The 14663-nt window shown below is 41.3% G+C and overlaps 1 protein-coding gene across 7 annotated transcripts in view; it reads left to right on the forward strand.

The window, feature by feature from the left end:
* Positions 1-14663, forward strand: part of LOC144829510 (transcriptional regulator Kaiso-like) — a 253207-nt gene that overhangs the window by 200338 nt on the left and 38206 nt on the right. For 3 of the 7 annotated variants that reach the window (XM_078688719.1, XM_078688717.1, XM_078688718.1), the window contains exon 2: positions 234-6123. The exons of the other annotated variants lie outside the window; for them this stretch is intronic. In XM_078688719.1, coding sequence (XP_078544845.1) covers positions 236-2803 — 2568 coding nt within the window. In that variant the 5' untranslated portion in view covers positions 234-235 and the 3' untranslated portion in view covers positions 2804-6123. Of the gene's footprint in view, positions 1-233; positions 6124-14663 lie in introns of those variants that run through there. 7 annotated transcript variants of the gene reach the window in all.

Raw genomic sequence — 14663 nt, forward strand, 5'->3', positions numbered from 1 at the left:
TCGTTTTTCTGGCTTTAAAGTGCAAAAGCTGCATTTCCATATGCTCACACATCAAACCCAGGCCTGTTGATTTTCCAGTGCTTGTTATCGATTGGAAAAGTTGTTTCATGTTTGCAAGGATTATAGCCTGTAAGACATACGAAATCCCAGGGCCAGTACAGAGTGTAACAATGTGCATTTCATCTATTGGATCCAAATCTTTTAATATTCACTTCTTTTCCTCCACTTCATAGGCATGGAGCGCCGAAAACTGATTACAGCCACTGATCCCAAGTACTGTGGTACACTATTGTCATCTTTAAATGAGCAGCGTGTCCAAGGAATCTTTTGCGATGTCACTGTTATCGTGGAGGACAAAAAGTTTAGAGCCCACAAAAATATTCTTTCTTCGGCCAGCACATACTTTCACCAGCAGTTTTCTGTGGCCTGTCAAGTGGTTGAACTGAGTTTTGTTAGAGCAGAAATATTTGCAGAAATTCTGAGCTATATTTACAGTTCAAAAATTGTTCGGATCCGCTCTGATATGCTGCAAGAAGTGGTTAGAACTGGCAAGTTGCTAGGAGTTCAATTTCTTGCTGATCTGGGTGCGCCTCTATCGCAGGTGAAAAGCATGGAAAGTTTTATCAAGGACCACAGTGTGGAATTCTCACCCTATGAGGCTGATGAAAAGGATAATGGTAATGAAAAGCCTATCACAACAAACATTGTACCTGACAAAGACATTCATATTAATGCAGTGCCTGTGGTACCTGGGGCTATTTTGTCTGATAAAGAGCTCAAGGAAACCAAGCAACTTGCAAATTCCAAGGACGAGGGAAAAGACTTTGAAGAGGATATCATTTTTTGTTCTGAGATTGTAGCACCAAAACCACCCGTTTTAAATCCTGAGATGGCACAACAAACTACTAGATTGCATCCAGTTGCATTGCCCGAGCAGAAGACGAGTGCCTACAGTAATGCTTCAGCTTCTGCTCAAACTGAACTTACTTCAAAGGGGAAAACTCCAAGTTACATTATTTGTTCTCAGCTTGTTCCTCCAAAACCCTGTGTTTTAAATAATACTGCAGTTGCGACAGAAACAGCCATTTCAAATGCAATTCAGTTGCCAAAGACAAGCCCCAGCACTAGTACTAATCCCCAAACTCCATTTAACCCAAAACCAAATCCTCTTCCCTTTGCACCTTCCGAAGGAGATGGACCATCTCAATCTAATTTATCTGTTGACCTGTCAAGCCAAAGATCGCCGCAAGCTAGTTTAGAAAAACTAGGGTCAATTCAAAGTATTTTTACAGATGCTGCAATACCAGTAAAGACAATTTCAGATACAGTTACGTTTCTGAAACAAAATGTGAGTGCCAGTAGTAGCACTTCTGCTGAAACAGCATTTATTTCAAAGCTCACATCTCCATTCATTTCGCCCTCAAAAGGTGATAAACCATCTTCACCTAATGTATCTGTTACCTTCAGCCCACGAGAAGCCCAAGGGAGTATTGCAACACTTGGCTCCTCTCAGAATCTTATTATTCCTAACACTGTGTTACTAAATCAACCTCTCCTTAATTGTCCTAGCATCACCGCCTTTCCCCAGCAATTAATCTCCCCAACAATAAATGTAGTTGTACAGCAGGTCTCATCTGTAAATACCCTTGATAATAGCCATGTGGCAATTAATAACACCTGTTGGCCAACAAGCTCATATGCAGTGACCAGTGCACATAAAAATCCAGTAAAAGAAGCATCAGATAATGGACCAAAGGTTCAAGGACCATGTGTGGCATCTTATGGTCTAAGTGGCCCCATGAGCCTTAGGAACAGCAATTGGCCTTCTAGCTTGTATCCATTAGTAAGCTCATTTAATCAGCAGGGAAATAGAGTAAAAGAATCATCCAGTGATAGGCAAACAGTTCAGAAGCCACAGTTGGCATCAGGAGAGCTCAAAATTAAAGTTGCAGCTATTAATTCTGGAAGCAACAAAGACTTTGTAAGTACAGGAGGAGGATTGCAGCACATTATGGATGGAAAGAAAATAATCACTCTAGATACGCCATCTGATCTTGGAGGGCTGTCAAATGACTGCAAGGTTTACGCAAACATTGGTGAAGACACCTATGACATTGTTATTCCAATTAAGGAGGAACTTGATGAAGATGAAGCAGTCGATCTGCTAAGATCGATTGACGGTCCCCCAGACAGCAAACACATAAAGGTGAAGCATGAAGACCATTACGAGCTCAGTATTGAAGGAAAGGTCTACTATATTTGCATTGTGTGCAAAAGATCTTATGTGTGTTTAAGAGGTTTAAAAAGACATTTCAATTGTCATTCTTGGGAAAAGAAATATCATTGTCATTACTGTGAGAAAGTGTTTCCTTTGGCAGAGTACCGTACAAAGCATGAACTTCGTCACACAAGGATGAAAAGGTATCAGTGCTTGACATGTGGCAATTATTTCATTGACTATAAAGTAATTACTACACACATGAGATCAGCCCATAGTCAAGACCCGTCCAAGGACACGAGGCTTTATCGTCTCCACCCAGCCAAGCCCTCACAAATTAAACAGGAACCAGATACTATTAATGATCATCCTTCGACCAGCGTTCCTGTTGTGAATGATGACATTGTTCGTAATACTGAGACTGTGAAACAAAGGTCTGTAAGTCAAGCAGCGGAGTCTGGATCCCCATCGAAGCCTATGAGCTGGCATGATGTGTTCACGCCCCAGGCAGAACTAGATGGTTTCAAACAAAATATTTCTGATAGCAGTACAGAATTTGAGGTCATAGTACCAGAGTCTTATTGAATTAATCAAATCTGGAAGCAAATGTTGTTTGACAGTTCACCTATTTAAGATAAAGTCCTGGTAAATGTTAAGACTCAAATTGAAAATACATTGACTCGTACTTAATTGTCATCAAATATGGAATATATTTGGGTGGATTTTTCTTGTTCCAGTTGGTTTGTAGGAAATACTTCTGAATGTCTAAATAATTCTTAGGTCATCATTCCGTTACTTGTAATATATAAAATTTCAAATGGCAAATTATAAAAATAACCATCTTTTAAATAATAATTGGAAATGGGCTGAAATGGCCACGCCCTCCCCATGAAGTCTGGATAATTTCTTCTTCAATAAGACATTTCTGTCCTGAAATGGCTTTCCTCTGATGGTAGCACTTTACTGCGTTATTTGCTATGAAGTAGCAAAATGTGCTTAAATAGGTCTAGTTTGAGACTACGGTATTAAGGATTCTCTACTTCGTTTGTGACCATATTTTTAATTTTTGTTTTGCTTGCATTCCTGTCTGTGTGTGCAGTTTTATACTCTGGTCTCAAATTCGACTAGTGCTTACTTTTATAGAATGCTTAGCTTTTCTTTGAGGATTCTGACTGTGCCTTCTGTGCCCCCTACTACTTCCTTTTCTTGCATACATGTATCAATAAGTAGCCTCGCATAATAGACTTTTCATTCTACATCATGCATCGCTTTGGTAACCTATATCTGGACAGTCTGTAGAGAACTTTCTTCCAGGACAATGATGCACATAGTAGTAAAACATCACCTTTCCTGCTTGAGCCTCCCCCACTGTTATCAAAAAGACAATTCAGACATATCATTTCAGTGTCATGGTCTTGTACTGCCCTGCATTACTCCTTGTGAGTGTGTGTGCATAATTTTAATCTTTACAGAAGTAAACCAAAACTGTCCCTTCCTAGACAAGAGTTTCGAGTGCACTCTATATTTTCCATTCTGCTTGGGTATTCCATAGGCTAGTTTGTCTTATAGTGGATCCTCATCACTCTGTTGTAAATGTCATAGAGAAAACTGACTCTGTTGTTCAACTCTTGACATCTCCCTTTGTCAGAATAGACTCACTGGCTAGAATGTTGCTTCCTGTTGCTTAGCCAGTGCCTCTGTTAGTTTACAAGTCTCACCTGAAGCTTAAGTCATGACACCATGTTTGAATATCACACGCTATATTTAGATCTCGTCCATTCCTCCGCCTAGTTCTATTTCCTTAGTCTCCAAGTTATATACTTCAGATTTGTCTTCCATGACTAATTTTATGTCCATGCTGGAGTGTATTATGTACCTGGCCATTTCTGGTATTTTGACCCTTGTTTTCTTCTCAAGTATTCTCCATTAATATCCTCATCACTAATCTAATCAGTCTCTAGGTGCACCATTGATCCCGTTTTGCTAAATAATCCTTTTCGAATATTTGAACATTGTTGTTGTTGAGGATGGCACCACCTCTCTCTAGGGTCATATTATTCTATCATAGAACTCATTTGGACCTCTGTCATTGTAAATGGGTTTATGTGTATCTGCCCTTCATTGTTGTTCATTTAATCTGGAACCCCGCATAGCTCATAACTGTGAATCCTAAATTATTTTTGCATTGTCTTGCACAGTTTTAATTTTTCCTCCAGCCTCACATTCATGTCCCTATGTTTCCCTGTTTGCTGACCTACTAAGAATTCTGCTGTTTGTTTATTTTTTTTAGCCTTGATTTTTTGATTGTACTAAAATTATAAGCATGTTATACAAAATGTTAGGGACTTTAATCCAGCCCTTTTCAACCAGTATTGTGCCATTCACATGTTATTCCGCCTACATCAGCCTACTTTAGCAACTGACTGACTTCACTGTGAAAGACAGCATTCTGCCTTTTCACAAGGAGCACATGCACACATAAGTTCCCTTAAGTGACAGGGTTTACTATGGCAACATGTACTTTTTGACACCAAAAACGTATTTCTGCTTTTACCCATTTTTTGTAGATTAATGGTGGTCCATCAGCTTCCCCATCAATAGTTTTTAAAAAATCATGACAAAACTAAAGCAAATTTTGACAAAATCAAAAGTTTACAGCCATCGCCAAGTCTGTTGGATTTACTAATGCTTGTTCTATTGTGTGTGCCATAGCTCTGTGGAGTGCCTTTCCTATTTCCCAGATTTTTCTTGGTAGTTTTCTTATTTCATTTGCTGCTTTCATAGTACCTAGCAATGTTTAACATACTGATAGACATGGTACAATGCATGCATATACTTAACACTATTCTGAATCTCTCTGATAAACTGTTTGAATTGTGTGCGGAGAACATATTGACATCCCTCACACAAGAGAAATAGAACATGTTTTATGATATCTAAATGCACTTTTCTTCAATGATTTGGCAAGCTGATTGTGTGCTACTTTATTTAAAGAAATAAGTTACCAAACTAAAAAGGAAAAAAACATGTAGGAAGATTTTAAATGCCAATGTTATCTGGTTGGGAATTTCTCCCTATAGTTGAAAAGCAGTTGCTAATGTGCATGTATATGTATAAATTGTTTTAACTGCATACATGGAACATTTTAATGCACATGAAAGTGAGATCATAAAACGGGCTAATTGCTAGAATGAAGGCAACTCCTATGTAAAAGATGTGGTTGAAATACAGCAAAAGCTTGGTTTTCCAGCATTTGTTGTGAAATGAAGATAGCTTTTAATGAAGTATGGCAGTTAATTGAATAAAAAATAAGGGTATTGGCGCTCTTTTAAAGAAGGAAAATGTAACGTTAATGAGACACATTAACATATGAAGAAGCTCAACAGTGAGATATTTTAATTGGCGCTCAGGTGCTTCTAGAGTCCCCCTCTCCTGCAGTGGTGTCTATAGAAGAAACATTTTCCCTCTGTAATTTGTGATGGCGCCCTTAGTGTTAGTATAGTGGCGCAAACAGTAGAGCTCTCCAAACGGCATCTACGTGATAGCAGTTTATTATGTTTTGTACTTGGTCACTGGAAATTAAGGCAAAGCACATGCTTTAATGGTGATATTTTTATTTAAAGTTTGTGGAATTAATAGTGCATTTTACAGTAGATGTATACTCCATTGTATTTCAAGTTTAAACATTGTTAGTTTCCATAGTGTTTTATTCTGGGTAGGCTTTTGGGAACTGAAAGACGTGGTAGAAAACCAAATTACGAAATCAAAAATTGTAAAAAGATACAATATCATTTAAACGGATGTCCGCATTACTTTCTAGCCTACGATTCTTATTGAGCACTATTGTAAACTTAAACAGTTTTGTAAATGACTTATGAAAAAATAAAGGTTGCATTTTTCATGAATGGTTTTGCATATTTGTTGGGCTATTTACTGATAAATATATTTACGAATTACGATATTTCAGGTGCTTGAAAGCAGGAGCCCATTCCCACAAACCTCTTTAATACCAACCACTCATTTTTAGTTCTAGCGTTACCGGAACTTTGATTTTACTAAATGTGTGTGTATATATATATATATATATATATATCTAGCAGGGGTGCTACGGAGGCTCCGTGGGTAACCAGAGTTCCTGCTATTGGAGGGCGCCTGCATCAGCCCTTCAGCCATGCCATTGCATACCTTCAGAATATGGGCAATGGCTTGGAATATGAAATAGCTAAACGCGCAGAAAAGCCACTCTACTTTCCCGAGCAGAAACTTATATAAAAATCGCTGGCAGATAGGCCCAGCGAAGCTGCATCGCAGGTGCGTAAGGCAGTGGGCGTCCTCAACCCCTTATGGGGCTCTCAACCCTTTGGGCCTTCCTACCCTCATTTAGTCCATGATCAAGAACTACCTGTCATCCTGGGAGACTCTAGAGCCCCACGTTACATTCTGCCGAGAGGCCCTGTCATTTTGTATTATGCCATGGACTTCAAGGGTCTTTCAGCCATCCTCTTTCATCCATTGGCCTGTGGTCATTCACGTTTTTCTCCAGCCCACATCGACCATTGGCTAACATTGTGAGCGATTCCTTTCTGCTCTTTCTTAATGAGCATACCTGCATAAGTAATACCTTTCAGTGCCAAGGACTCCTATGATAATGTGTGAGTTTTTAGACCCAAAAAGTATTTTTGCTTTAAGTCATGTTTTGTTTGTGTTGGTTTTACACTGGTAAGGGCCTGTTAGCATCTGCAACAATAACGTTTTACCAGAACCATGAGAACGCCAAAAGGCGGGCACCCGACACCAGATGTATTGGCCTTGCCAATGTTTGTGTCCGTAATGCCTTTTACCCTTCGATAAGATGACATGTTTAAGACCTTTTAATCCTGCTACTGTTTAGTTCTAATAAAACAATGTTCTGTTGATATAATTGGTTCACAATACAAAGTAGTCACCAGCATTTTAATTAAACTTGCTTTACTACCTTATGGCTTCCAAGCAGGGCCCATTGGTTTTCAGCTTTAGTAGACCAGTTGAGTTTTTAATAGATTTTTTTCTGATGGACTGTAAGTTGTCGCAAAGGTAGATCTCTATCAGAAGATTATTGCATATTGTAGCCGCATAGTGGGGGAACTTTCCCATCTACATAAGAACCATCCATCATGGTTTGAGCAGGTATCTTTTTATCTTTGGACAGCTATTCTCTTGCTGGTTTTTATATCTGCAGCCTATATTTTGATAATAGTGCAGCACTATGAACTGCTTCCAATACTAGCCTAGGCCATTTCAACAGAATTTTCTCATTTACAAAAGCCAGTGGACGCCCGTCATCATCTGGGGCCCTCTGTGTTGGGCTGGAATGTCCTGTACCACATTGGCGGCTGCTGTGTTCTCCAAGATATGCAATCGTTGAATATTGGCTTAACTTCCAGAGTAGATGGCATTGCTGTAGTCTACTTTTGATCTCGCTGTCGCTTTGTTTTTTAATAGCCATAGCAATATCTTTGTGGTACAGCTGATTTAATGTTTTTTTCTCGTGGAATGTAGTTAGCTGTTTGTACCATTTATCCCTCTTCTTTAACCCCTTGGCTGTGGGGTGTTTTCCCCCTCCTGTGCGGGGGGGATGGGGGCCGCGCACGGCCCCGCTGTGCTGTTGACGAGCTCGGCTCGTCATGAGGCACAGCAGAGCTGCCCTCGTGATGAGCTGAGCTCGTCACAACAACAGCAGTTTTGGAACGTTCAGCACAGCGGGGAAATTATCCCCGCGTATGAACGTTCCAACGGCTGTGACGAGCTCAGCTCGTCATGAGGGCAGCTCAATTCTCCCTCATGACGAGCTGAGCTCGTTAACAGCACACAAGGGGTTATTAAGTTTGAGATGTTTTCCTCTAAGACAAAGGACGTGAACACCCTACCCAAGCAGCATAGGTAGCATGTGCTATTGCATTATATATTGATGATACATTTAGAAATAAGTTTTTATTTTCTTGATAGACCGCCATGTGGCCTTTGTCTGTCTTTTAGGTTCCTGCATATTCATAGGGACTCGCAATATTGAAAATTGAACTCCGAACTTGCTATTGTGATCGATGTCCTGAATTATATAGTCCATCTGCACTTACTCGCTCAGACTGCCCATCTTCAGTCATGGTCCTGTGTGCTGCACATGTATATCTTACGCTTTTTTGTATTAGTACTACATTTCCCCGTGGACTTGACTTGAAGCTACACTGTTATTATTTTGGGTGTTCCCTCGATTATCCCTTGCGCCCCCTAACTGCTGCTTGAGATAGCTAAGTCCATTCAGTCAATTGAAGAAGGGAGACCTGTCATTTTGAGTGACCTTTACTGAGCTGAAAGGCCTTCAAGTGAGAAACGTTCAGGGATAGTATTTAATATTGGCGGAAAGTGATGTACGTTTTACTTTTTCTGCACTTTGACTATGAAAGAGCTGTTTTTGTAATTTGCGTGTTAGCACTGCTACTGACTCTGGAAAGTCACTTTCACAGTGGCAAAAATGAAGAAATTATTTGATTGCAGGCAGATGTCCGCCCAGGACTCCTCAGAGTTTGGCCTACTTGAGAACCCCTCCATGAGCAAAGGACTTGTCAAGTTAAAAGGATTCATCTTTCAAAGAGTCCATAAAGTGACTCAGCATCTCCGTTTATTAGTGCACTGTTTAAGCATGTCTAAAGTGACAGGTTTTGAATCTGGGCGAGCATTACTTGGGCACACCCCGAGTCACCATTGGCTGCAGGCCTTAATTGTGGGGTTGACATTTAACAATAATTGCGGTTTAACCATGGCCACTTCCATCAGAGCCTAACAGCGCTTCATTTAAAGTTGCCTGAATTGTGTGGCATTTTTTGAACAGGTTAAGTTAGACCTTTACTTGTATATTAATATGTCTCTATCTTGCTATGAAAACGATTTTGTCTGAGACGTTGCTTAAGAGCGATTTCTGCCGAAATTAAACAAAGAAAATAGAATTTTTCAGAGGATAATTAACAAGAAACCATCCTTAACATTGGGGAGCTACATTGACTCTTCCCAGACCTTACAAAGCGGTCTTCCATTTTGTAGTGACATTGATGTACAGACATGGGTGAGAGTTTCTTTACACATTAAGGGTTCATTCTTACAAAGACCCAAGGTATAGGAGGGAGTGACTTGAAGTAGTTTTATCTTGTACTCGCGGGCAATGAGCAATTACTGTTTGCATCTTTGCAGTCCCTGCCACGCTTTTTGTATGTTTAATCGAGGTTGGTTCAGAAACACATTTGTTGGGCCTTTCAGAGTGGAAAAGATGATATCCGGTTGACAATGACAAAGCCAGTAAGAGTCGTTCATTTAGCTGTAGGCAAACCTCAGTTCTGAACTTATGTTTAATTGGTTATGCATCTGTGTTTGAAATATCTCTGGTCTGGAGCCACACATATGTAATGCTGTACAATTAAAATCCTGACCAACACAGCTTCAGTCTAATCTTGGTGACCGGATTATATATTTGACATGTGATATCCTGAAAAATAAATACCAGCTGCCCAGTGATTTTCCTTTGAAATGGGGTTGAACAAATGGAATACTGACCAAAGCTTCCACACTTGCTTGTTTTCAGTATGTAACTTCCATACAATTTAAAGTCGGAACTGACTTGCAAGCATTCATAGCATATTTCTCTAACCAACTTAGGATACCATTGTAGGCAAATTGTGTTCTATTAAAGTCGTGCGAGGACATTTGGATGCTTGTGGTGCATTGTTACCTGGGAGCAGGTAGTAGCATTTTTGTTTAATTTATTAGTTATTTACTGCGGTGTGCAGGCTGTCCACGTTGGTATCAGAGAGCTTACTTCTTTAATGAGAATAAGAGAGGGGGCAATAGTTTAGTTTAAGACCCAGGAATGCAGATGGAATACAGTATTTTTCAGAATTGGTGATTATCTTTTTTTCAAAAACAAATGTAGGGGGATGCTGCTAAAGCTATAACGTGGTAATATTTTTAAGTATCATATATTAGACAACATGTGCGGTAAAGGGAAGATCCAAAGAGTAACAGTAAGAATAATCATAAGTGAGATTAATCAATTGAGATCTGTCTTTTAAAGAATGATATGGAGGAAAAAATACCTTTAGAATGCAACTTTGCTTCCTGAAAAAGCATACATTCCAGACTGAACTAGCACACATTATGGCAATGGTACGGATGTTGAGGTTTAGGCTTGAAACCAACGAGAGAGCACACAAACGTTTCTAGATTTGCAAGATATGTACCTAAGTTTGTGCTGAAATTATGTGCTCTACAAATGTTTTTATACAAGATAATCAACAGATTATATCATATTTCTCGAGTTTCTACATTGTTAAAAGAATTAAAGTTTACTATACAAATGAAATACCTATATAGAGCAGACATCCTCCAGAAGTTAGAGGGATGTATTGGATGTGGACATTACTACTGGGAATGCCTATAAGGAATCTACGTTAATATTTTGAAGTTACAAGGTTTTATTTCTGCAAAGTTATGACAGAATAAAGTGCCTCAAAGTGCTATTGGACTTTAGTGATTAAAAATTGCTCTCAAATTGCATATAAATCATGAGTATGAAATCTGAATACAATTCTATTTGAGTCTTCTGATGGTAGTCAACGTATCTACAAGTTATTAACTTTAAAGTGACAAGAAAAGCGCACCCAATTGAAGAACATAGAAGGTCAAGAAAAACGTAGTGCTAAAGAGCATAACACCAATAACATGTTCACCAAAATGCTGGCTTGGTCCAAGGGAAAGGATCATTTTTCAATATTTGACTTCTACTGAAAAAGTAGAATAAAGATCAGATCCACTGCCAAATCTTTAGTAGAAATGCATACAGAAAACACACTTGAAACCCAAAAAATAAAACTAGCCAATAACAAAGTGTAAAAGCCATGAGAGCTGTTTAAAATGTTTTACTGTGGAGGCTAACCTGAAACCAGAAGAAAATTCCAATCCTGCAATTAACAAGTTATGGATTCTGATATAAAGGGGGGGGGGTGTAGCAGATCACTTATTTGGTCAGGAGATCTCCGCTTCATGTTCCTAGTTCACTTTTAGTCTCTTCGTATTGTAATATTTACGAAAATCTACAACATGACCCTCTGAACATCCTACACAAATAATATCAAACGTGTTATAATCATTAGAACGGCTTAGCTGTACATAAATCTAGTTAGGCTATTGAAGCCTCCTAAATTATTGTAGTGCCTTTAAATCCCTCAGTCCTATGGAAGCTGTCCTTAAGGTTAACATTCTACCCCTCCATTGAATTCCACAAAATAATTGCCTACCAGCCTCATCCACCTGTAGGTACGAAACCACAAGTACATTACTTTCCTGGGTTCCACATTTACATCAGATTTAAGTCATGGGAAAAACCCTGAAGTTAGTGGCATTGATGGCTAAACAGATTTGAGGAAATAGCTGACATTATTTTTTTAATAATTAAATGGTGAGAAAAATGACCGAACTAGCCCTTCTTCTACCTAAACATGCCATCATGTGCGTAGTGGTTGGTGAGTATTGCTAGTTTTTATTAGATATTACCACATAAGTCAGATGGATTTTAATGTTTCTTTCATGCTCACTGTACAAAATCTCTTTCACGAAATCCTCTTGTATTTCGCAAGTGCCCCACAACCCATCCTTCCTCTTGCATTGTAGTGTGCACCCATTTTTGCTATTGCAAACCTCTAGCATGATTGTAGAGCGTATCTTTGTTATCCAAAGGTGCCTTGCCTTGAATTTGATGGGGAGGTCTTCCTTCTCCTCACCGCTGCCTACAATCTGTCTTCTTGGTGCTATGAAAGCTTTTGTGTGTGCTGTTATGACTGGTGAGCGGCGAGCTTTCTAAGCAGTACCATCCTCATGGAATTTCTGTTACTGTTTTTGGTGTGGTAACTATTATGACAATAAATGAGGTTTACCATCTATCATATGCTATTTTCATGTAGTTTAGGAGCCTCCAAATTAATTTCTAAAAGTTGGTCTTTATTCTTTCTGAATCAGTGCAATAGATCTCTAGTTTCATACCCTCAGTGCTTAATTTGGGTTGGTGGTTGCAATTTTATCTCATCAGATTTTCCCTCATCTGGAACTTTTCAGATTTTACCCCAGAGGTAGAGAGTGAAAAATACACAAAAAGGGAAAGATGAAAACATGACAAAGGAAAAAAAGAAGGAACCTGAAAGAGTGAAATGGAGACAGGAAGCTGGGGTGGTGGACTAAAGAGGCATGAGGTGTAATCAACACTAAGCATCCTTGGTATTATAGGGCATACCAGCATATACAGTAGCACAAGCCACTTGCTTCTGAGCAAATCTTTTAGCCCAGCACTGTTTCTTTTTTAAATTAAGAAGCACATATACCTAGCTTATTTCCTCCATTAGGGAAAGAATGTCAGTTTCAATGGTTGGCAACATTTGGTACAGTGTTTGTAGCTAAGGCCTGCAGCTCAGTCGTAACAGAATATCTGAAAGAAACAGGTTAGTATTAGATTCCTTACCTTAGAATATCCCCAGGCGTCAGACTGGATCCGGAAACTTTTGCGTAGCTGTACCCTTGCGCGTTGGTAGGCGTCGTCTGCGGTTCCGCAGGCGTCGTTGGCGCCAGGATGACGTCGCCGGAGTACTTAGACGCCGCCCTCACGCGCTGACGTCAGTTGTTTTTTTTCTGCGCCAGAAAACGCTGATCCGGGAACAGTGGTACCCTTAGTCATTTTTAGGTTGAGGCTACCGTCGCACTGCGAAGCAGTGGGCGGAGCCGAAATTTAATGAGTTCAACAGTGGTGTTTTAACCCGCCTCTCTCTTCCATTGGCTAGCTTCGTATATGGAGGCTAGCCATTGGAAGAGATCTGTGTCAATTACTCTTTTCCCCGCCTTGATGCGATCCGTGGGCGCTTCTGTCTCTTCTTTTAAGTCCCGCCCCCCACACCCTCCCTTTCGCCGAGGTCCCAGTCTATTCCTCCTGTAATGTACCTTTTGCTACCTCTTGTATTTTGTTTGCTCACAATTGTCACTTTTGCCTCATGTAACTTAACGTCTGCTTTTGTAACGTGTTCACTCGTATCCAAATCTTCTCATGGATCTTTTCTGTTCCTATTGTGAAGCGCTCTGACGCACCGCCTGCAGTGACCTGAAGGGGCCGCCGTGGCGACCCGGAAGTGCTTCCCTCCAGGACCCGGATTCAGACCACCTTCTCCCGTTTCTCCTGAACTCGTGCCCATGAAAAAGCCTAAAAAGTTAAACGCCTTTCATGAAAATGCACGCTGACAATAATGAATGCTGTCAGTGTCTGAGCGCTAATGGTCGGGAGATGTGGTGCTGGGTAATAGAAAGTGCAGTGGTTCAGCATAAGCTGATTGGCGTTTGCCGTGTTTTTTGGTGCTCCATTTTCATCATCCTTTGCTACATGCTTAGCTTTTGATTGGGTTAAAGAATATTAGCGCGTGCATGCGTGCCGAATGTGAATAGATCATTTTCCTTCCCGCACTCCAGACCTGCTCGCTGCTGACAGGCGTAGCGTGTGCGCCGTCTGCCGTGTCTCGATGCACAAACCGCCTTCTCCGTGTAGTGCTTTTTGCTCTGTTGCCTAGAAGAAAGCGGTCCATCTCGGAGGATGTCTGGCTCGCGTAGGGAGTTTGATGTGAAGCAGATCTTGAAGAGCCGATGGCGCTGGTTTGGTCACCAGGCGGCCCCTTCGTCCTCCGCAGGTGACGGCCACCAGGGAGACTTCTGGAGCCGAGGAACAACTGCGGCCCGAAAGTCCCTGGACCCCGGCAACCTGCCCCTGGCTTCCATTGGTTACCGGAGGCAGCCGGACAGCCCGAACCCAACCCTCTGCTGGGCGATGGCGACCCCCTCCGAAGTGCCCACCATCGAGTTTACTACTCCGAGGACTGCGAGGGGCCTTGCTGGCTCGAGCCGCCGGAAGCCGATGAGCGAGGAAGTGAGGAGGACGTGGAGTCTGACAGCAGTTCAAGCAGGTCTGGTCCAGAGTGATGCGAAGCCCATACCGAGGCGCTGCCCGTATAGTTTATCAATCACTGACTTCAAGCCACACTCAATCAATCAAAGACATTTATAGAGCGCACTACTCACCCGTAGGGTCTCAAGGCGCTGGGGGAGGGGGGTGCCGCTACTGCTCGAACAGCCATGTCTTCAGCTTCTTCCTGAAGGAGAGGTGGTCTTGGGTCAGGCGCAGGTCGGTCGGGAGGGAGTTCCAGGTCTTGGCGGCCAGGTAGGAGAAGGACCTTCCTCCTGTAGTCGCTCTTCGGATGCGGGGGACGGCGGCGAGGGCGTGGTTGGCTGATCGGAGGTGGCGTTTGGGAGCGTAGAAGTTGATTCGGTTGTGGAGGTAGCTCGGGCCTTGGTCGTGTAGGGCTTTGTGTGCGTGGGTGAGGAGGCGGAAGGTGAT

The sequence above is a fragment of the Lissotriton helveticus genome, chromosome 4_1 (genome assembly GCF_964261635.1).
Source record: "Lissotriton helveticus chromosome 4_1, aLisHel1.1, whole genome shotgun sequence".
NCBI classification, from domain to species: Eukaryota; Metazoa; Chordata; class Amphibia; order Caudata; family Salamandridae; genus Lissotriton; species Lissotriton helveticus.